Source organism: Mastigoproctus giganteus, chromosome 10, assembly GCF_048544385.1.
Source record: "Mastigoproctus giganteus isolate SK-2022 chromosome 10, ASM4854438v1, whole genome shotgun sequence".
In the NCBI taxonomy this organism is placed as follows: Eukaryota; Metazoa; Arthropoda; class Arachnida; order Uropygi; family Thelyphonidae; genus Mastigoproctus; species Mastigoproctus giganteus.
In genome coordinates, this window is record NC_143584.1 from 137,868,153 (window position 1) to 137,893,584 (window position 25,432).

At 36.7% G+C, this 25,432-nt stretch overlaps 1 protein-coding gene across 2 annotated transcripts in view; it reads right to left on the reverse strand.

The window, feature by feature from the left end:
* Nucleotides 1-25,432, reverse strand: part of mys (position-specific antigen beta subunit myospheroid) — a 326,956-nt gene that overhangs the window by 60,711 nt on the left and 240,813 nt on the right. For both annotated transcript variants that reach the window (XM_090384150.1, XM_090384149.1), the window contains exons 16-17: nucleotides 19,499-19,608; nucleotides 282-380 (exon numbers count right to left, since the gene is read on the reverse strand). In XM_090384150.1, coding sequence (XP_090240276.1) covers nucleotides 282-380; nucleotides 19,499-19,608 — 209 coding nt within the window. The remainder of the gene's footprint in view (nucleotides 1-281; nucleotides 381-19,498; nucleotides 19,609-25,432) is intronic.

Sequence of the window (25,432 nt, forward strand, 5' to 3'; positions counted from 1 at the left end):
AAAAATCATCTGAAGCTGACAAATAATTACTATTTGCTCCTAATAAATCAACACTCAACACACCACAACCTTGGTGACAATAACTACCGCATAAACAACACTATCGAGTGCAGAGAACTCTGGTCCAATATTGAAATTTGCATATTTCTGTATGCAGAATGAGAATCAAAATTAAATCAGATTAATTTTTCAGATAAGTTGTGCATTTCTTTTAAATTAATTAGTTTAAATAATTGCTTCAAATGGAATATTTAAATGCTGTAACTAAAATCAAAACTTACGGGACAATCTTCACAGAAGGTGCCACTATACCTTTCTTCTTCGGTATCCAGGCATTTACAGGTACCACATTCACAATATCCATGTCCACTGCAAATTTTCTGCACAGATAATAAATAAGCATTTAAAAAATATAGATTCATCTATGTTAAAGTCAAAACATTCATGTTTTGACTTTTGAGTAAACTTGGTAGATTGAGGTATGCTAACCCCAATCTACCAAGTTTAACCTGAACACACACACACACATACACACCTGTTATTTGCACTAACTGACAGTGAAAAATGTAGGAAAGTGTAAATTCCTGGAAATGAAAAAGTGACCCTTTACCTTAATTCCTTTAAAACACTGAAAATAATCAGTGTTGAAAAAAACAATGTTTCAAGATTTAAATCATTTATTCACTTATTAGTAATACACATTGGGTTTCAGATTTTAAAATAACTACAGTATACTGAAAACCCTAAAATATATGCAGACCATAAATCTAATTGGAAGGAGAAAAAAAAAGATACTGTCCACTTAAAAAAGTGTGAGTGGGAATGCAGCATTTTCTTCTGCCTACATTTTATTTTCATGCCATGCAGTTTTTTTTTTTTTTTTTTTTAAACTCAAAAACCATGATAATCATGGAAATATAATCCTGACTATTTCAACAATTGACAATATATTCTTGTATGATGGTACTACAGAAATAAATCTTCCTGTTGCTCCCCTATTTCATCAGCTACCTGAATTTGGTAGGTGGCCACATTGGAATCTAATTCAAAGTTTGAAAGTGTCCCCCTGTCTGCAATTAGCACTACTTACACTATAATCAGGTTTTATAACTGTTTCCACAAGATTTGCAGAAAGAAATACAAATTTTACAATGCAGTTTTTAATAGCGGAGCCTTGGTCACACTTTCGAAATAAAATGCAACACATCTAGCATACTAAACTCAATTTTATTGAGATATTCACCACAGCTGAGCAGAGAAACAGGGAACCAGTCCAGAACAAAACATTTTCCAGCTTTGTTGGACAAATTTAGTATCTAGAGCAAGGGTTGCTAAAGTGGTCGATATTGACCCCCCATGGGTTGATAATAGAATCTATGGGGTCGATAAACTTCAAGAGGTCGATTAAACATTTTTACTCTTATTCATAAATTTCACGCAAAGTCTAGAAATAGCCAAGATTTTAATACTAAAATACAAAATATCTACAGCTTGGGATTGGATCATGCCATGACCCAATCTTCCTTACATTGAGGGTACAGCTCTAAAACAGTGTTCGCAGGCTGGCCGCTAGCTAGTACACCGGACCAAACCTATTGGTAATTCTCCAGGAGGCTTCCGGATCAACTAGTGTATAATCTTGCTACATCTACTCTGCCAGATAGTGGGGGCATTGTCAAGGCCACGTTATATCAAGGATCTGGGTACATTCTTACCATATGTACAACATATCCAAAAATTTTATTACTTCATACAGCATCCCCCCCCCCCACTTTTTCTTACTATTGAATACACCATGAATTGTCAAACTAATAGAGTAAGCTTATCTGCAAAAAGATCTAAACCTCCCAAACATTTCCTAGTTCATTCACAAATATACGTGGTCTCAGATGTAATCTCAACTGTGTCCATTTTTACTTACAGCCTGCCAAACCCCATGTACTTTTTCAGACAGAATTTCAGTTATTGGTTGATTCAACTACTGTTCATCTCAGATGCCCAAATTATTCGCTGTATGATTCCTTTCGCCTCAAAGGTGGTACTTGTGCATATGTCCGTTATAATATTCTGTGTCAGAGACTTGGTAATTTGGAATCTCCTCTTTTTGATCTTCTCTGGCTTAAAATCTCTCTACTTCATTGTGTCAAATTCATCTGTTGTCTCTACCGTTCTCCCAACTCCACTAATCACTTGCAGCACTTTAACTTCCTCTCTTTGCAACTTGACTTTCTCCAGTCCAACTTTCCTAACAGTGAGGTAATTTTCCTTGGTGATTTTAATGTTCACAACTCCAGCTGGCTTCTGTTTTCTAGTCACATCGATCCAGCTGGTCAAGGTGCTGAGGCTTTTGTAATTACTAATGACCTTACACAGATTGTTCATTTACCTACAGAATACAATCCTAACCATACAGCCAACACGCTTGATCTTTTACTCAGAAACAACCCTTCTAAGTACATGGTCAAGGTGAGTGGTCCCCTTTAGGCACCTCAGATCACAACTTGGTAATCTGAGGTGCCTTGTCTCTTCTCCAATGAAGCCTTTATCTCATGGCTATTCCCAACCTCACATTGTTTGGCATTAAAAGAATTAAAAATGGAATGACCTGTGAGATTTCTTTTCCCTAGTCGGATTACTGTTTCAAAACTTTTGATGTCAACGTTTGCTTAGATCGTGTCAGTGAAATTATTCTTGTAGCAATGGAATACTTTATCCCACACTACTCTTTAAAATCTCGTCCTTTATCTAAACCTTGGTTTTCCAATAAATGTGGTAAGGCTGTTCATCAAGAGAAAAATGTTGCATATTGTAATTGGCTTGTTTCCAATTCTTCAGTTTCATTTTCAGCCTACAAAGCTCACAACAATTGTAAAGCAGTTATTAATCAGTCCAAACTAGATTTTGAACAGACTAAGAGTAGAAAACTTGCTTCTTGCCCTAATGGTAGCCAAGCATTTTGATCTATTGCCAAATATATTGGCCGCAACATTTTCTCATCTCTGCTCCCACCTTCTGTCAAAACCAGATGGTTCTGTTGTCACTTCAGCCAAGGATAAAGCTGACCTGCTAGCATCCCATTTTTTTTCCAACTCATGCATTAATGATCTTGGTAAAACACCTTCCACCATTCCCAACACGCTCCATTCAGTGCCTCGTGTTGTCTTCCGTCAAAAGGATGTCAGAAGGATTTTAACGAATCTTAATACTAAGAGAGCTCCAGGTCCTGATGCTATTTCTCCACTTGTTCTCAAAGCCTGTGCTCCCGAACTTACTCCTGTTTTTTGCCACATTTTTTCACTTTGTTATTCCAAAGGTGTTTTTCCTTCTGCTTGGAAATTTGCTCATATCCAGCTAGTTCCTAAAAAGGGTGACAAATCCCTCCCATCCAATTATCGTCCCATTGCAATTACTTCTACTCTTTCTACAGCAATGGAGAAATCAATTAACTGCCAACTCTTAAACTACTTAGAAACCTTCCGTCTGATCAACGATCGCCAGTATGGATTCCATCAGTGTCGATTCACTGGTAATGTTCTGGCTTATGTTACCCATTTATGGACTAATTCAATGGAAAGGTTCGGTGAAACACAAGTAGTTGCTCTTGACATCTCAAAGGCTTTCGATCATGTTTGGCATAAAGGTCTTCTAAACAAGCTTCCATCTTATGGTTTGCCAACTGTTTTTAGTAATTGGTTATCCAGTTTTCTCTCTGATCGCTCACTGCGGGTGATGGCTCTCTGTCTTCTAATTTCTCCACTAATGCTAGTGTTCCCCAAGGTTCAGTTCTTTTCCCCACTCTTTTCCTTTTGTATATTAATGACCCTCTTCCATTGACTGGAAATCCTATCTGTAGTTTTGCTGATGATAGCACATTGCATTCCACTTTCAGAAACCTTGCCCTGCTCAATCAGCTTCAACTTCGAGTATCTGCAACCAATTCCTTAAATGCTGATCTCCAGGTAATTCTCCAGTGGGAGAAAGACAACTTAGTTGATTTCAATCAATCCTTTTAAAATTCAGTCTTATATCTCGCAAAAAGGATACTTACGCTGCTATGCTTATCTTTGGTGACACTCTGATTTCTAGGCAAAATGATATATCTCTTTTGGGGATTACCCTGACTTCTAATCTCTCTTGGCACAAGCACATTACAAATATTACTTCCTCTGCATCTAAAAAACTTGGTTTTTTTTCTTTCGCTCTCGGCGTTACTTTTCTTCCAAACAGCTGTTCCCTCTGTACAAATCACAAATCCGCCCTACCATGGAATATTGTTCCCATATTTGGGGTGGTGCACCCAAAACCTCTCTCAAGCTTCTAGATTCCATTCAGAAGAGGGCAGTTAGGTTAATTAATCTCTAAGAGAGTCTCTCCACTTGCTGTCTCATAGACTTGCTGTTTCTGCTGCATGCCTTTTCTACAGATACTTCCATGGGCACTTTTCTTCTGAATTGGCTTCTATAATTCCCGCTCTCTCTTTCAAAACAGTTCAAACATGTGCCGCCACCAGCTTGTTTGTTATTTGGTTTTTAGGAGCATTAGCAACTAATGCCATATTGTTCTGGGGATATGAGGTGGTCATTCCTTGACCTTTCCACACCTGCTGTATTTGCTGGTCATGGGCTCGAACCACCAGCCAACATCCATTTACTGTCCAACTTCAAACTCACCGAACCAACTTTTCACCTTCCTCGTTTATTCATTCAACTGCTGTTTTCTGGAACAACCTTCCTTCATACATATTTCCTGAAAATTACAGTGTACAGAAGTTCGTCTAATGTCAACAAATATCTTCTTCCGCCTTCTCAACCTACAACCCATGCACGGTACTAAGTATTATAGGTTCTAATACCTCTCATGTTTGGGGTTTTCATTAAAAAAAAAACTAACATTGAGAAAATTTAGTAATTTTTGAACGACCCAAAATTATTATTGTTTAATATTTAAATTAATTTTTAATTTATTTATTGATCTAATATAGTTCCTCCAGAACTTTACCATTACCTCGTTTCCTATTATGTTGTTATACTATGAATACTAAATTGAGAGATAATCTTAATCAAACCCAATTACTTTCTACATTTTTAAAGCATCTGCTCATGCTGATAATGAAGGACTGAAGGCATCATTCAATATCTCTCTTATTATAGCAAACAAAAAGAAAAGCGTATATCTTTGGTGAGGAGATTATAATATCAGCAATTAAAGAGATGATTGAAACGATTATAAAGGATTCCTATCCTGTTTTAAAATGCCTGCCATTAAGTGTGAATACAGTGAAATGACGTATTGATGAGATGGCTGATGATGTGGAGAAAACCTTGGTGTCTGGATTAAAATTGCAAATTCTCCATCCAACTTGATGAGTCAACTTTCGGCAGGTTAAATATTCTAATGGCTTATGTGAGGTATTATAGCCAAAGACAAAAATGTATTTTTGACGAGTTTTTATTTGTCATGTATATGAAAGTTGATGGAAAAGGAGAGACAATTTTACGATGTTTGGAAGAGTTCTTTAAGAAAAGCAATGTTTACCTCAGCAATATAACTGCTGATTGATTGATTTGATTTGGTAGTTGTTGGCGCATCGGCTTCTGTGGCCATATTGCACCTCCCAAGGTTTTTGCAGTACTTTGATCCAAGCCCGAGGCGGGAATCGAACCCGCGACCTTTGGGTTGCCGGGCAGGTACTTTACCCACTCGGCTAGCCTGGTCGGCTAATATAACTGCAGTGGCTATCGATGGTGCACCAGCAATGGGTGGCCGTTACAGAGGATTTGCTACCCTTCTCAAAGAAAAGGTTCCAGAAGTATGCACTATTCATTGTGTGTTACACGGGCACCATCTTGTAGCAAAGAAATTCAGTGGTAGGCTGCATGATGCTCTAAAAGTGTGTATCAGATCAATTAATAAAATCAAAGTGCATCCACTTAATTCACATTTGTTTGCCATGTTATGTGAAAAAAAATGATGAAATGTTCAACCAATTACTTTTGCATACTGAAGTAAGGTGGCTGTCAAGAGGTGATAGTTTACAAAGACTTGTCGACTTGTATGACTCAACTGTGGAGCTTCTTACAAGCATAGATCCATCACTATGTGATGAGTTGAAAAAGTGCAAGAACCATTTGTTCTATCTGGCAGACCTGTATTCGAAATTTAATGAAGCACAGAACTGACTCCAAGGTAAAGATGTTACCATCATTCAAGCCGGCACAATTCTATTAGGGTTCCAAGTCAAGATAGGCATATATAGATCTTTATTGGCACACAGAAATTTTCAGTATTTCTCAAACATAAAACAATTGGAAGGAGGAGGTGTAAAAAAAAAAAAAAAAAACTTTCAGATGATCATTTGGAGATATACATAGAGCATTTTGAAAAATTAAGGGAAGATTAAATACATTTCAAGGACCTTGAGGAAATGCATGTACCAGATTGGATCATTACACCATTTCATATAAATATCAAAAATGGAGTTGAACTAGGTTACTTAAACAATGAATTCGTCGATATGTATGTTGACATAGAAGCTAAATCTTTATTTAATAATAAAAGTATCAGCGGTTATTGGAAGAATACACCGATGAGCCAAAACATTATGACCACAGAGTCGTTATGCAAATCGAGCAACTGCAGGTGAACTACAGCGCATGCACAGGTCGGGACACCGTATAAAAAACACCTGATACTGAGCTCCGTTAATCAGTGTTACTCTTGTTCTTCAGATGAGAAAGGAGCGGACTTAAGAGAGTTTGACAAGGGCCAAATTGTAATGGCCGCCAAATGACTAGGTCAGAGCATATCCGAAACGGAATGGCTGGTGGGGTGCTCACGGTCAGCCTGGTTAGTACCTACTGAAAGTGGTTCTAGGAGGGGAAACCCACGAACCACCAGTGAGGTGTTGGGAGACCACAGCTCATCGTTGCTCGAGGTGAGCGAAGGCTCTCCCAGATGGTACTTGGCAACAGAAGGGTGACTGTGGTGCAACTAGCTGGTAATTGGAGTAATGTGTCACAACATACAGTACATCAAACCGTGCTGAAAATAGGGCTGCATAGCTGCAGGCCGCTCTGAGTGCCCATGCTAACCACGGTTCACCGGCAACAGTGCCTACAGTGGGCACACAAGCATCGAAACTGGACCTTGAATGATTAGAAGAAGGTAGTCTGGTCTAATGAATCACGTTTCCTGTTGCACCGTCGTTTACCTGGGGAAGTGATGGTGCCTGGAGGCACTGTGGGATGAAAACAAGCCGGTGGCAGTTGTGTCATGCTTTGGGCAATGTTATGCCGGAATATCCTGGGTCCAGTCATCCATGTGCCAGGCAGTCTGACATCTACCACCTACCTAAATATCATTGCTTACTAGATACACCCTTGCCTGTCTGGCTGTGCCATCTTTCAGTAGGATAATGCGCCATGCCACACTGCCCGAATTGTTCGAGACTGGTTTGCGGAACATGAGAAAGACTGAGGTATTGCCCTGGCCTCCAAATTCCACAGACATCAATCCCATCGAGCATCTGTGGTTTGTGTTGGAACAGCAACTCCAATCTGCAGTGCCTCAACCACGGACCTTACAGGAGTTAAAGGATCTGCTGGTTATGTGTTGGTACCAGATACCACAAGACACATTTAGAAATCTTGTAGTATCCATGCTCCGCCAGGTACAAGCTGTTTTGGGCTGCACGTGGAGGACCAACATCATATTAGGTAGGTGGTAATAATGTTTTTGGCTCATCGGTGTAGCATCACAAATAGCTTGTGTGAGAGTTCAAATGATGTAGGTTGGCAATACATAGTCAAACTTATCAGCCAAACCAGCCAGAGAGAGAATAATAGTAACAGACGTGAGTGATTATAAGAGAAATGTTTGAATGATTATAGATCTGGGTTACTATTATGTAGAGCATGGGTTCCCAACTTGTGTTCTGTGGAACCCTAGGGTTCTGCCAATAACATTTGGGGTTCTGCAATAAAATTAGTTTTTGAGCTCTAATTACTAGTTTAAAATATGTATGAAAAATTTATTTAAATAAAGTTTCAAAAATTATTAAAATTCCATAGGGAGAAGGGACCTGTGCACAAACTGTGCGGCTCGCATTTGTGGAAAATAAAATCTGGTCAGTTTAATGGTGGATGAATGAACCGAATACTTGCATTCAGTTCTCCCACAACTAGTTGAGTCATATCCCCCGATGAAATCATCTGTAGTGAGGTGGGGTGCAGCGATACAGCGTATGTATCTGTCATAGATCGGTGGTGTTTTGCACTGAATCATTTTGTGATGTCTTGTGTACTTTTCATATAAAAATAAAGTGGACATCATATTAATATATAATATTACGATTGTGTATACTCCAAATTAAAATATCATGGATCAGTTTGAGAGAAGGAGTTTTAAAAAAAAAAAAGTGTAGCAAGCAGTTCATATGTTTCTAGTGACAAGGAGACTGGTAAAAAATATACTGACAAAAATACAGATAAGACACTAGCATTACTTGTGTAGAAGTTGAATCGAGGAAAAGGGAAGTGTTGTTTGTCAATACTAAAACACTGCCAAGTCATAAAAAATGCAAGTACAACTCGAGTTATTTATTACTCAGATTCATGACCACAGGAAATCCCGAGGCCCCTGATGCATTATGTATATCATGCAACAAGTTCTTATCAAATCGGTCGTTAGCGCCAGCTAAGTTGTGCAGACATTTTGAAACAAACCATTCAGAATATAAAAATAAAGATGTCAAATTTTTTGACATCTTTATTTTTATATTCTGAATGGTTTATGTCGAAATTTTATGTCGAAAATGTTGTCGAATAACGAAAGGGCAACAATGGCTTCCTATAAAGTAAGCTACCGTATGAAGTGCATACAATTTCTGAAACTCTCATAAAACCATACTTCATAGATGTTGTTCATTGTATGTTCGATGAGAAATCCTGTCGACAGATTGATAAAATTTCTTTCCCAAATAATACAGTTTCACACAAAATTCATATGGCTGAGGATATTGAGCAGGAACTTATTTTAAGACTTCAGTAATCTGATGAGTACTCTTTACAATTAGATGAGACAGCGGATGTTGCAAACCTATCAATTTTATTAGTTTTCATTCGTTATTACTACAATAATTGTATTGAAGATATGTTACTCTGAAAATTTACAAACCAATACAACAGGAGAAATGATATTTAAATGTATCGACGATTTTATGAAAACTTGTGGAATAAGTTGGGAGAAATTTGTCAATGCATGTAGCGATGGTGTGAAGTCAATGATAGGACCTGTGCAAGGGGCAGTATTATGAATTAAAAATGTTGCTAAAATGTGTACAAGTAGTCACTGTTCTTCAAAGACATGCACTGGTTGCTTGAAATATCCCTTCATCTTTAAAATGAATTTTAGATTAAGTGAAAATTATTAACTTTGTGAAAATACGACCATTAAAAACAAGATTATTCCATATTATTCCTGGTACATACTGAAATTAGATGGCTGTCATGTGGCAAGGGTTCTTGTCAGATTGTTTGAATTACAAGAAGTGGTCGCCATATTCTTACACAATGACAAATTTCTATTAACAGATCGCTTTAGAAACGTTTCATGGTTGAGTCAAATCTGGCAGATATATTTGAAAAATTGAATTAAGTTTCTCTCTCTCCCTTCAAGGAAAAAATGTAAATATTTTCAACACAAAAGATAAATTACGATCAGTATTACGAAAGTTACAATACTGGACCATGGCTGTTGAAAAAAAATGATATGGATCCATTTTCAACTTTAAATGACTTTTTACAGGATTCGAACTGTAAAATTGATGAGGAAATTTGAAAATAAATCATTTCTCATCTAAAATCAATAACTGTGGCATTAAATCAATACCTTTCTCTACTAAAAGATGACAACTATTGGGTTTTCAGTCTTTTCAATATTAAAGGAAAACCAGACGAACTATCCACTTCAAAATATAAAAATCTCATCGACCTGACATCAAACAGCCAAATAAAAGTTAAATTTAATGAAGTTTCATTAAACGAGTTTTGGTGTGACTTAAAAGAAGAATATTCAAAAAGGCAAATCGTTGTTTGTTGCCATTTAGTACCACATATTTGTCTGAAAGCAGATTTTCGCTCTACACTGCAACAAAAACAAAATACAGAAGTAAGCTGGATGCCACTCCTAATATTAGAATTCGGCTGTCCACAATTAAACCAAAATTTTGAAAGGATATTGAAAGAAAAGAAGACGTTCAATCCGTCACATTAATTACCAGTTTGAATTAATAACATTTGCTTTTCCATTGTTAATCTGGGTTTTTTTTTCGTTTTTTCATTAATTATTTTTTGATTTTTTTAAAAATTTATATTCAGTAAAAATTGTCATGGTTCCAAAATTTTTTTTATCAAGGTGAAAAGGGTTCCGCAATTAAAATATTAGGAACCGCTGGTGTAGAATAAAATGCACCCAATGACCATAAAGAGGTAAATAATTGTAGGAGATTAAGTTATCAATGTGGTTAGTAGCCAGTAGGTAATATAATCAACCGTAAGTCGAAAAACATGGAATAGCAGTCATAAAATACGTCAATTCGTACCTGCAAAAATAAAAGTAAAAACATAATATCAAAAATAATATACTAAAAGTACTTAATGTTGCAAATTCGATGATTTTAACATCTTTTTCTAGGGCCACCTGTCAAAACTGAGGAAAATGCAGCAAGTAGTAAGATCTTTGTTTCTAATATGAAATATATGTAGCACGTGGTACACTGGTGTGCAAAACTTAAGGACCAACACTATTTCTAAAGGTTACAACCACAAAATCTTCACTTAAGGCACTCTTTACCGATGAGAGTAGATTCAGTCTCAGCAGCGATTCTGGACATCAGCTAATCTGGCGAGAGATTGGCACACGGTATCACACAGCAAACATCACTGAAAGGGGTTGATACGGCGATCATGGTGTTCTCGTCTGGGGAGGCGTTATCTTGCATGGACGTACACAACTCCAGATACTGGAAGGCGGTACCATAACCGATGCATGCTACTGTACTGAGGTAATCCTTCCCCATGTGTGTCTGTTCCGAGTTAGTGTTTATGGATGATAATGACACACCCGATTGCACTGCAGCTATGGATTGGCTTGCCTGTTGCGGTGATCTAAATCCCATCGAACACATATGGGACATTCTGGGGAGACACCTAGCGGCATGGATGATGTTACCACAAGAACTTATCAATACCATTGTTCTAAGTATGGACAGGTGGTGCAAAGCCTGCATCGACATTAGGGGTGGTCATATCTCCTACTGAGGACCACCTCTTCCTTTTGTTCCATCTTTGAAGTGATGCATCTGTATCATGGCAGCCAGTGCTATGCCAATTTTGAATATGGTCCCAACGTACCATTTTGTTTCTATTGTTGTGTCGGTGTTGTTTCCTTCATTTCTGTACCCCACAAGGTTCCTTTGGCATGCTTTTCCCATATCCAGGCCACTCCTATGAGAAGCTACAGGTGAAAACCTGACTGGTCCTTAAATTTTGCACACCAGTGTAGTTATAAAGAAACCAAGATTTTGTAAAAGCATGGAAGCTAGGTTAAACATAGCGTATTGGGTACATTTAGTGCTGGCATATTTTTAATGGCTGACACGACAGAGGCGGAGAAAAGATTAGTAAAAATTATAACTAGAGAAAAATACCAAAAACCAAAAGGTAAATGATAACCTTAAAGGATCAGGAACAGTACTTACTGTATACTCATGCCAGAGTCATGGAGATGGCCTTAAAGTGTGTAGGTCGGTGCTGCGTGCAGCGAGCTGCGTGCTCATGCCAATAACTATATAGTATGTGAAAGCGATGAGCGTTTGAATGCAGTATGATGTATGGGGTTGACAGAGAAATTAAACACGAAGAAGCAACATGTCCCAGGATAGGGGAGAAGGAATAACTGGCAAAATAGTGTCACAAAGACACTGAATTTTGTATAAGGCGAAAACAGCGAATATAGCAGTAAAATAGCATCTTGCTATTGCTTTCGAAACCTAATTGCACACAAGAAATAAAAGGTAGGAGTCAGAACAGCAAAAGGTAATGTGAGGAAGAGTGGAAACAGGTGTGCTAACCTGTTCCTGTAGTAGAACCCTGAACATAGTTCTGGGACTATGCTCATGTTTAAGTCAGTATTGTTAATAATGGTGAAGGAAGACTATTATAATACCATTTAAGGATTATTACCTATATAAACATAGTAATGGAGATAATAATAAAAGCAAAAATAAATAAAATAAATTAAAATTACCAAATTAATTAAAAGTAAAGAAAAATACTCCATTGTTAGCCAATCGGTGGGCACAGGTTTTCCAGACCATGAGACACCAAAGAGGCTAAGTGGTATTGCTTATACCTTATATACACAGCCTGGATGTAGACGATGTCAGTTTGCTAATATAATTACCATACCTAGGGGATGGTTAATTATTTTTTTATACTTTAAGATTTGGAGTGCTTTGTTGAAGTGATAGTGAAGGTAGGCAGCTGGAAACTGATTATCCAGTAGTTTGTTACATAGGGTTCTGATATTGTGTATTGTCAGTCTGTTATTGCTACATATAATTGCTATTCTGATGCACTGTGTAAGAATGACATTTGTATATACTTTCTTTGAGATGTTAGAATGCCAGTGTGTAAAATTGACAACATTGAAATTGAAGGCATCACATTTGTTATAGATATTAACATATGTTTGCAAGCAAGTAATATCAATATCCAAATCTAGGCAATTGGCTGTATGTACTGTTGGTTGATATTGGTTTTTTTCAATGTCAGTTCTGGAGGGTAAATATTGGCAAACTCTTGTAAGAAATTGGTGCAGTTCATTACCAGTAAGTAGTCTATGTATCTGAACATGTATAGATCAGGTGGTGATGAGGTTACAACGACGACAGGCCACAGCTAGCTGGATTGCCATTGGGGTTCCTTTGGTTTGCAAATACTGTTTTGCCATCAGATATGTAGTTGTTTGAAATACAGAGATTAGTCAGACTGCTCCAATATGCTGGTTGAGAACTGCCTTCAAGTTTGATAGATCTATGCTAGTGAAAAGACTGTTAAAATCATATGTAGATATACTAGTAATGTTATTAGTGCATCTATTATAGGCTGATTATTGTAAATAATTCTGCTATTGGGCAGGGTATTTAAGATGGCTTAAGAAGTAGCTCTAAAGTCTTGACGGATTTGTGTGCATAGCTGAACTTGCATGATGTAATGAATCTAAAACTTACTGGATTTTAGTATAAAATAAATGTAAGGAAAATTATCATTGCTAAAGTTAATTTTTAATTTCTTGTGGAGAGTAATGGGCCTGTATGTTGTTGAATTTGAGTTGAGTTCTGCATTTAAAGCAGCATGATAATAAAAGTGCTTGCAGATGAATGCAAAGTTGTTAGAGGCTATATCTACCGGAGTTATGATGAAGTGCTCATGTAGTTCAGCTAGGTGCTATTTGATTTTGGAGAAATTGTAATTGGTATCTGTAGCTTGTGGAGAACCATGCATAGTTAAGGTTTGATAGTTATGGAGTAAGTCAGTAAGAACTGAATTTATCCATATTTGGAAGGCTTCTATGGGCGTGTTATATTTATATGATAACATGAAGCAAAAATTGAGTAGACTATGATACATCCTCTACATCCAGGTTATGTATATAAGGTATAGGCAATACCCCTTAGCCTCTTTGGTGTCTCACGGTCTGGAAAACCTGTGTCCGCTGATTGGACAAGGAGTATTTTTCATTACTTTTAATTAATTTGATAATTTTAATTTATTTTAACTTTAATTATTATCTTCATTACTATATTTATATAGGTAAAAATCCTTAAATGGCATTATAATGGTCTTCCTTCACCATTATTAACAATACTAACTTAAACACGAGGCACAGTCCCAGAACTACGTACAGGAACGGATTAGCAAACCCCCGAACTACCCTGGCACACCTTTTTCCCCTCTTCCTCACATTACTTTTTGCTGTTCTGACTATCTTTTATTTCTTGTGCACGATTAGGTTTCAAAAGCAATATCAAGATGCTATTTTACTGCTATATTCGCTGTTTTCACCTTATATAAAATTCAGCATCTTTGTTACACCATTTTGCCAGTTATTCCTTCTCCCCTATCCTGGGACAAGTTGCTTCATCTTGTTTAATTCCTCTGTCAATCCCGTACGTCATACTGCATTCCAATGCCTGAGGTCGCTTTTACATTCTATATAGTCATTGATGCAAGCACATAGCACACCTTTTCTCCATTGCAGCACACTGACCTACACTTTACGGCCGTCTCCATGCCTCCAGCATGTGTATACAGTAAGTACTGTTCCTGACTCTCTGTTCAAACTCATTATTTCAGCCTTTAAGGTTATCATTTACCTTTGGTTTTTAGTATTTTATTCTACTTATTTTTACTACTTATCTTTTCTCTGCCTCTGTCATGTCAGCCATGAAATATACAGCAGCACTATGTACCTTATATGCTACGTTTAGCCTGGCTTCTGCACTTTTATGAAAATGTGTTTTCTTTATATCTAACCACGAACTACGTACAGTGGCGGACAAAAAAACTGCATCACCTTAAAAAAAGTAACATTTGTAGTGAAACGTATAAGATATTGTTTGATTACAATCATTCTGTTTGTCGCAAAGCAAAGGCATTGCATCAGATAACAATTCTATTGCATCGTATTGCATCAGTCGTTTCTATAAATACAGCATTGGAAGGATATACACTCTTATTAGTATTCTGTTTTGCAGAGGTGTAAGCATGGCTCCATATGTTCAGTTGACACCAAGAAAAAAAAAGTGCAGCTGTTGTTCTGTCCCAGGAAGGGTTTTCTACATGTGCTATCGCTGATAAAATAGGCTGTCACCAGTTAACAGTATTCTGGGTGCTGAAATTAAAGTATGAAACCGGTGATGTGAAGAGACGACCTGGATCAGGCCATAAGAGAGTGACTATGCCTTCCCAAGATCGATATTTGAAACCGCCTCCATAGTCCAGTGGTCAGGAGTGGGAGTGCAGTAGCACATGCTCTTTGAGTAGATCGGGGTTCAAGCCGCCGACTGCTAAATATGGTCCATCTGCCAACCTGCACTGGAACAGCGTGGCAGATTATGGTCCACTTCCCTCAGCACGAATTGTTGAGTTGTTGAGGAGGCTTCCATCCTGCAGTGGGTTGATAATGGCTGCAGTTTACTTTTTTTTTTTTTTTTTTACCTTTATGCCTTCGTAATCACCATGCTAGTGCTCTTGATCTAAAACTGGACTTTGAGATGGCCTCTGGTGTTGAAACAAGTGCACGAACTATCCAGACTGCTTTCGGAATGTGGTCTACATGCCTATCGGCTAAGAAGAAGCCTTTGTTGACCCAACAAATGAGAAAGAAGCAACTACTTGGGCTAAAATACGTTTCATGGAAAAAAGAGCAATGGGACACTGCTATCTTTTTGATAAATCGAAATTCAACCTGCATGGCTCGGATGGGAAGTGATAAGTCAGAAGACGAAAATCTGAGGCATACCATCCTGACTGCATAATACCAACTGTAAAGTTTTCCACTGGTCAGATGGTCTGGGAATGCATAACAAGCAAAGGGATGGAATGAATTAAGTTTATTAATGGAAGGGTGAATGCAGAAACATACACTGCTATTTTGGAGGAATGCCTGAAACTTATTATTAGGGATCACCATACAGACGTCCAAAACTGAATTTTTCAACAGGACTCAGCAACTTGCCACACAGCCAAAATTGATAAGTTTTATGTTATTTAGATTTAACGATGAGTTTGTCATCTTGTCTCACAAGACTTAAAACATACTTACACCAATGTTTGCCCTCGTTTTTCTCCCTTAAGGTGCAGTCATACCTCAGAAATGCTGGCATTACAGTGTTGGACTGGCCTGGCAACAGTGCAGATCTGAACCCTATTGAAAATTGCTGGTACATAATGTCATCTAAAATTGCTCAGAAGAAGCCAACAAGTAGATTCAGCTGCAGGAGAGCGTTGTAAGTGTGCGATACCACAAAACTGGGCAACTGTATATCCAGAAGTTGATTAACTCTATGCCAGATTGTTCCAAGGCTGTAATTGCAGCTTGAGGAGGAACAACAAAATATTGAGGACTTATTTTCCTGATTTACAGTACATAATACTATTACGTTAACTTGTCATTTCAGTTTGTACACGTAAATGCAATAAAATGTATGTTTGGTTGTCATTTGCATGATTTCTCATATTTCCATTAATTACACATTTTACCCTTTGGGAAGAAATTTATTTTATGGCAATTAGGTATATCAGGTGGAGTCTTTTTATTGGATTTCATTCACAGAGATATATATCCCATCTGAAAAATGCATTTTGAACATTTCTGCAACCCACAATGCAGTGCAAAACACTATTTGCAAAATTCACAAGTGATGCAGTTTTTTTGTACGCCACTGTATATTTCATGTTAGAAACAGAGGCCTTACTTCTTGCTGCATTTCTCTAGAAAAAGATGTTAAAATCATCGAATTTGCAACATTAAGTACATTATTTTTGATATTATGTTTTTACTTTTATTTTTGCAGGTGCGAATTGACTTATTTTATTATACTACCTACTGGCCACAATAATAACCTAATCTACAATTTCACACACACACACACACACACACACACACACACACACACACACACACACACACACACACACACACACACACACACACACACACACACACACAGTGTCAGTAGCAGTTTTGATTTGAAAGTGTTATTACTGCATTGGATATAAGTTTAGTGTAGTATTTTTAACCATATTGAAATTGAATCGAAATCATGCCTCGCAAGACCAGAGCAGCAAAGCAAAAGGCTCAAGGTAGTGGGAGTGCAGTGGCTCAGGGGAGAACTGTGAGGGGGGGCTGCGATGGAAGTTAGACACCAACTCAGTATTGCTATAGGCCTTTATGAGAGCTTGAAGAACATTGTGGATGCCCATTAAACGATTTAAATTGGGGGTGCCATCAAGCTCTCAGCTGCCCACATCATTGCCAGGGCCTGCACTTTATCCTCAGGCAACACAGCACCAATCCCCAAGTCATAATGTGCTGGTCCCACAAGAACTAGTTGTTGTCGGTGACTATTGTCATGGAAACGGAAAATATATTGTGCAAAAAAGGATAGGTAGAATATGACCACGGTATCTCTAAGAGGCAAAAGTTGATGATGTTGTAGAGCAGATACCATCTTTTAAGGGCACAAAAGGTAATATTGTTGTACACATTGGGACTAATGATATTAGAAGTAGGAGATCTGCAGACTTACGTAACAAGTACAGGTCAATGTTGAATAAAAGTCGTGAGTCAGGGTTAGATTTGAAAGTGTCTGCAATTCTGCCCAGACAAGATTGGAGGGTGTACACGACGAGAGCCTTGTCGATCAATTCGGCCCTGGGGAAACTGCACAAAGCTCTTCGGGTAAAATTTTTTTCAGCCTGGTCTGTGCTTGTTAACAGAGGAGACTGCTTCTACAGGGATGGGATATCCTTAAATAGAAAGGGTGCAAGAATATTTGCTGATGCTATTGAGACAGTGTCAGGTGGGTCAGAAAACTGCCAGCGTGGATGATATGTGCAGACTAACAGAGTAATAATGGCCACAGGCAGATAAGAAAGTGATTGTTGCACTGCTTCTATTGGAATGAACAGCAGCCTGAGAAGCAGGGTGGCAGAGATTTCTAGAAATGCTGGGAGCAATCATGGAACAAGTAAATACATGGGCTGCGTTCAGATAACTTTAGAGTAAGAATAGGTACATGTATACTTGAATGTACACTAATGCTAGGAGTATAGTAAATAAATTTGATGAATCTGAAGTGCTGGTCAAGACATTCAAGGTAGATATTGTTGGGATATCAGAGACACGGTGCCACACAGATATAAGGAATGAAGAATTTGAATTTGGGGAGTACAACGTGTACAGAAAGAACAAACAGGACAGGAAGGGAAGAGGGATTATGCTGTTAGTTAGGAAACACACAAAATGTAAGGCAGTGCATCCAGTTGACATGGGTGGCCAGTGCAATGTTGAGTCAGTTTGGTGTGACATTAGCACTGGGAAAGCAAAAATGAGAGTAGGAGTGTGTTATAGGCTTAATGACTGACCAGTACAATGGACAACTGTACAGAGAAATAGTGGGCCAGTAAATCAGATTTTCTTACAATGGAGGATTTTAACTTTCCAGATATTAATTGGAACTTGTGGGTTGGTCACTTGCACACTAGCAAGACTTGTATATTTACTGGATGACTGTTTTCTACAGCAGCAGTTTGAGAGACAAGTAGAGGAAGTAATACTCTTGATCTGATTATCGGCAGTGATTATTCATGAATTAAGAATCTGTAGGTAAATGAACCACAAGGTGGCAGTGATCACAGTGTACTGATGTGGGAATTGTTTAAATATGTAACTACTATCAAGGGTAAAGGGAAGGATTTAGGTTTTTGCTTTCGTAAAGGTGGCTACAGTAGTTTCAGACAGTTTTGAAATTCTACACTGTGGGACCAACTGACGATGTTACCAACAGCAAATTCTAAATGGGAAGCATTCAAGGAAGTATAATTTTGGAAGCTACTAGGCTTTTTATACTAACTAAGAAATACTGTTTAACATTTAGGCCTATATGGATGGCAGATGAACTAATGAGACTTGTAGCAGAGAAAAAAAAAAATGCATAGAATGCACATAAATTATCAGGCGATACAGAAGCCTATGGTAGATATAAACTAGTCTGTAATCAAGTCACAGAGGAGGTTAGGCAAGTGAAGGCAGATTAGGAGAAACCTTTGGCAAACTTCTTTACTTATGTAAACTCTAGAAGGAAGGGAATGAATATCAATGCACGTACAGTGGGTATAATTGACTTCATTCATTTCATTTTGCTGGCGTACTCAATTCAAGGTGCAGCGCTGTTAAAGAAAGATTTACAGAAAATACCCATGATCATGAGTGACAATTTCAACATTAACATTGAACTGCAACATAACCACATGCTGTACATCAAGGTTGCACTGCATATTCATATTTTATCTAAACATGACACCACATCTGAAACAATAATCGAATGAATAAAGATAATTTTATTTTTTATTTTTTTTTGTAGAGTACTTAATCGAAATATTTGTACAAAAATATTTATGGATTACAAATTTCTATTTACAGATGGAAATGACAATGCAAAAATTAGGAAATTCTTTTTTTATAACCTTGATTTATTTATAAATTTATTTTTAAGTGCTAACACAGGTAGACTCCAGTATAAATCACATTGCAAACAGTTATTGTATTTTAAGTGAGTATCATTTAAAAAAAATTTATGGAAGTTATAAATACTAACAAGAATTCTATATAAAATAATTGTCACCAAGGGCCATAAAACATTGCTACTTACTCCATTTGGTGCTATGCAAGTATCATTGGTATCTTTGCAGCTACAGTCTGAACCAGTCCATCCTAGCTTACACTCACATTTCCCACACTCACAAACACCATGATCTGGACCTAGATATAACATTATAATAATGTATCTGGATATTTTATAGATTGATAAGAATGTCTTTATTCAGCTCCTAGGAGGATATATCTTTTAATTCATTAATTACCATACAACTTATTAACTTACTTTCATGGCAGTGTTAAAAAAATTAACCCTTTGAATAATACTAAAAAATAAAATGGCAATTGGTAAAACTTTTGTCACGAGGGTACCCACAACCATATTTTCTACAAGTCAAGGGAAGTGTCAATCTGCTAAAATACAAATGAGTAGACTAAAAATATTCTAATTTATGATATAACATATTCTAATCATTAATTCAATTGGATCACAAAAAGTTCCATTAAACTTCTTTCAATAACAACATAAATTAAAAATCACATCAAGTATTCATTAACTTAGCCCAGTGGTCAGAAGCGAGAGTGCAGTAGCATGCACTCTTTGAGTGCTCTGGGGTTCAAGCCTGTGACTGCTAAATACAATTAACGTTTGTATTGATGATTTATTGTAAACTCCACTGACCTGGTGGTGATGCTAGAATATAAACAAGAACAAACATGGTTTTCCCCAAGATTACTGTGCAACAAAAAAAGGGGGGAGGGGGGAAAGAGAACATTAACTATACCATGAAACTAATAAAGCAAATTAATAGAAAACTTAGGGCAAGGTGTGATTCTACTATCAAATTAATTTGATTGCTAGGGCATTTTGGTACTCAGGTAGCTGATACATACCTTCCAAGTATAATCCTAGTTGCATTAACTTGCAATATTAGTTTCATAATATAATTAATAGTAAAGTTACTTTTGACACAGACATAACACATTCTATTGTATTTTAATTTGTTTACCCTCTCTTATGTTTCTTCTGTCCCACTCTTAGCTGTTTAGTTCAATGCTCATGATCACTTCTCATTATATTTTTTAACTTAGTCACTAATTTAGTTAACCTTAATGAACATTATAATTGATTTATTAAGATTTGGTTTTCTAGCTTAATCTGCAAGTCTACATATAAATTTACATTTCATTTGTTATGTTTCTTTATTTAAACTACAGAGGGCAGTGGTCATGGCACATGTTATTTTTGAGTTTAGTTTGTCTGTTAGTTTCCATTCTGTATCCAGATCATACAGGGACCACTGTTGGCATTTTGCTGGACAGCAGTTGATGACTAAAATACAATCATTTTGGAATTCACAAAGACTGATGTACCTTGAAGAAGTGGTTCTTGTGTGTTCCCAGTCATTACATTATTTCATTTATTGTGGATATGGCACCCTTCCTTTGGTGGATGAGTCATGAGTTTGTCTTGCTAGAGGCAAGTGTTACTTTAGCTTGTTTCTATTTATATGATTTTAATTAGACTATTAGGGTAGCAGAATCACACATTGCAAAGTATAACCCTAATAATTGAATTAATTTCATGGAATCATTAGTGTTTTTTTATACAAAAGATTAAATATCTGTTTTTTCATTGGTGCTCTATGTTGATTCAACTGTATTTGACACCACCTACTCAATAAACAGTATGAGCAAAGAGATTGCACTGTGAATAGTTTATTTTATTGTCTGATATTTAGTACAATATACGCATGTGAATGTATCTGAAAATATTAAAAAAAAAAAAAAAACCTCCAAATTTATGGACAGTTTTTTATTTCTCTTTTATACTAATTGCACAATTTATTACATTTAAATAACTATATACCTACTAATGGGCACTAACAATGAATTACTGCACAAATAACTCTGTGAATAAATTTTGTTCCTTCATTAGGAAATTACAGATTGCTTTTTTTGTTAATTATTAAATTTTACATTGGCCTTTCTTACAATTTAAGGGTTTACTATGGATGTTGTACTAGTCAACATACAATAAGCAATGAAACAATGCATAGTTATTTTCAAAATTAAAAAAATATTGTCACATGAGTCAGCAATACTGTACATTATGAGTTCTCTGGATTGTTTTTTTTTTTTGTTACAGAAGGAACAAAAAAAAAAAAATAAAAAAAAAAAAAATAAGTGGGAGGCGATTCACAATATTTACAAAATGCTACAAGTTCATGGAGATGGAATAAAATGATGAGCACAAGGTTTGTGTTCATCATATTGAAAAGATGTTAAAGATGATAGACAATTTGACATCTTCAATGACCATACATGCAAAAAGAGATTTTCTGGCAAGAAATTCAGATTAACTCTTCAGAAGTTATTTCGGTTAAAGATCCATATGCTACTATCATAGAACTTCGTATTATTTACTTAAGTCAATTTTTTCCTTTCTTTTCTTACATCCATATCAAGCGTGCATTGTACCATTCTGTGATCACTTCCAATATTTACCTTGTTCAGGATGGTAATATCGTCCACAATATATCTTCTGTTAGTGAAGATAAAGTCAATTTCATTAGTTGTTAATCCATTTGGGCTCTTCCATGCCCACTTTCTGTTCACCCTTTCCTTGAAAAAAAGTGTTCATTACTGACATTCCTTGAGATTCTGCAAATTCCACAATTCCACCAATTCCAAAATTTCTTCTAGTTTCCATTTCTGTGCTGTTTTGTCTCTTTCCAACCTTGGCATTGAAGTCCCCCATAATGATGGTGTAGCGAGTTTTCTGTTCACCTAGAAGCTCTCAATTTCGGTGTACATTTCTTCAACCTGTTCATCATCATGGCTCGATGCTGGTGCGCATATCATTATAACCTTTAGTTTGTACCTCTTAGAAATCACAAGTTGTAGTCTTGACACCCTTGGTGATGTATGGATAATTACCAATAAAACAGTTAGTTAAAACAGTCTTGCCTGGGTTGTTTGTTATCCCTTTAAATAAAGTCTTATTATTGCTATTGGTTTTTACAGAGCATCAGCAGCCTTGGCTATGTTGCTACAGTCTTATACGTGTAGAATTGTGCTCGTGGCTAGATGTGCAATATATGTGAGCTGAAAAACTGTACTCTCTACAGCAAGATATTAATGAGCTGTGATAATTAATTTATTATTATTATTATTTTTTTTTTACTTTGGTCAAAAATGGCTGAAGGGCCTTGAACTATCGTGAATTGCAAAATAAATCAATATGATTTATTTCACAATTTTAAACTTTCCTTCAAAATTGTTCATATTGGAGGAGAGAGAGAAAAAACATTGTGGTTTTTAGTTTAATTATATTTAAATATATGGCTAATATATGACACAGATCACATCGCTTCTTTTAATCTTTTCTAACAAAGTACTTTTTTGCAGATCATCATCTTGTTATATTAACTTTAGTTAAGTTAATATAAACAAAAAAAAAAAAAATTGCAGATGTGGTTTCACTGAATATTAACAACATGTAATTATTCAAATTAATCACAATATTTCAAGCTCATGTTGAATATAGGAATAGTAAGGATCACTTTATTATATATTACCCTTTAGGTCAGTGGTTCCCAAGCTACTGAGATCTATGGACCCCTTCAAAAATAACGTTTGCAGACCCCTATAGACAGTAAAAATAAATCTCAGATAATCTACTTCCTGGTTGATCGAAAAATGTTCAGCAACCTATGTAAAAAATATGGCAATAGATAAAAAAAAAAAAAAAAAAAACTTTACTGTGCACTACTCGCGTATACAATGCTTCCCTTTATTTTTTACAATTTCACGTATGGTTTGGTCACCATCATTATAATGGTTCATTAAAAATTTAATGGATGCATTGTTATCAACTTTTTGTTCAATTGAAAGCACAACTCTTTTGCATTTATCCATCATTTTCACGATTTCTACACAAAAAAAAAAAAAAAAAAAAATTTTTTTTTTACTATAAAAAAAAAAAAAAAAATTGACGTCCCTGCATAAATAACGAAACAAAATTTGTCTTTTTGTGGAGCGATGGAACACGACAATCCACGCGATGAACTAAAACAAACTAAACGTTTGCTCTCTTTTTTTCTTGAGTGGTGGGTGCGAAGACAACGGGAATTGCAGGATAATAGGTACATTAATCTCTCAATCATGACTTATAACACTGCTTCTTGTCACTTATTTACAACTTGCAAAACATCGGTTTATACCTATTCTATTTATTATTTGAATTTTATGATTTCCGGTTGCTTTCTTTTTTTGAAATTTGGAGTCTTCAAGTGTCCCAGTTAATTCGATCCTGACAAATTGAGTCTGCTGTGTGTGTGTGTGTGTGTGTGTGTAGTAGTAGTGGCATGTGATGCAAGAAAGCAAATGTATGAGCTTATGCAGCATCAGACAAAAAAAAAAAAAAAAAAACCCACACCATTCCCTCCAAATGCCTGTCCAGTTCCTCCTTAAATTTATTCAACCTATCAACTTCCACAACAACAGATGGAAGTTTGTTCCAGCAATTAACCACCCGCTGGCTAAAGGCAAATTTCCGCACATCCAATCTACATCTATCTTTTCTTAATTTGAATTTATGCCCCCTTAGGTTCGTAATCTGAATAAGTGGAAGGATCCCATCAGAATTCAGCGTGCTGAACCCAATCAAGGCCTTATACACCTCAATCAGATCACCGCGCAGGTGCCTAGTCTCCAGCCACTGCAATTTGCAGAACTTAAGCCTCTCTTGATAAGAGGATCCCTTCATTCCCCTCACTAATCTTGTTGCCCTTCTCTGTACACGCTCAAGTAAATCTACATCCTTCCTAAAATGAGGCCTCCAGACCTGTACGCAGTACTCAAGGCGTGGCCTGACCATTGCCTTATACAGAGGGATAATCACCTCCTTTTCCCTGCTAGCAAAATTCCTATATATCTTTGACAAAACCCCATGACCTCCCCTGGCAGCCTGTCTGCATTGCTCAGAAAACTTCATATCTGCCTGCACAATTACTCCCAGGTCTTTTTCATTTTCTACCACCTTAAGTGTAGTACCACACAGTTGGTACATTTCTCTGGGGTTACTTCTACCCATATGCAGTACTTTGCATTTGTCAAGGTTAAACTTCAGTTGCCACTTCTTAGCCCATCTGCACAAATTATCTAGATCCTGTTGCAGTAGCACACTGCCATTACTGTCATTAACAACCCTGCCAACCTTTGTATCATCTGCAAACTTCGACATTAAGCCTGATATACCTTCATCAATATCATTGATAAATATACAAAACAACAGTCGACCCAACACCGAACCCTGTGGGACTCCACTAATAACATTAGTCCAAGAAGAGCAGTACCCATTGATTACTACCCTCTGTCTTCCCCCACTTAACCATCCTTTTATCCATTGTAGCAACTTACCCTTAATACCATTCTGCCCCAATTTGTACAATAGTCTTCCATGCGCAACAGTGTCAAAAGCTTTCCTGAAATCCAAATATATGATATCAAAATTATTTTTTGCATCCAGTTCCTTTGTAACCACATCATAATATCCTATCAAATTTGTCAGACATGACTTTCCCTTAAAAAACCCATGCTGTGTCTGAATTATTGCTGCAGTCTTGTCTAGATGATCCTGCAATGCATCTTTAACCAGCGACTCCATTATTTTACCCGGAACAGAAGTTAAACTAACTGGTCTGTAATTACCCGTGTCACCCTTCGATCCCCCTTTGTGAATTGGGGATACATTTGTACATCTCAAGTCCGTGGGAACCTCCCCTGAGACCAAGGATGCTCTCATAATTATGGCTAACGGTTTGCTTAGTTGCTTTGCCGCCTCCTTTAATATAACTGGATAGATCCCATCCACCCCAGGTGCTTTTCTTACGTTTAACTTCAACAATTTCTCTTCCACTTTGCTCTCAGTTATTACAAAATCATTAAGTATCCTGCTACAATTTGATAACCTTCTGCCATTTTC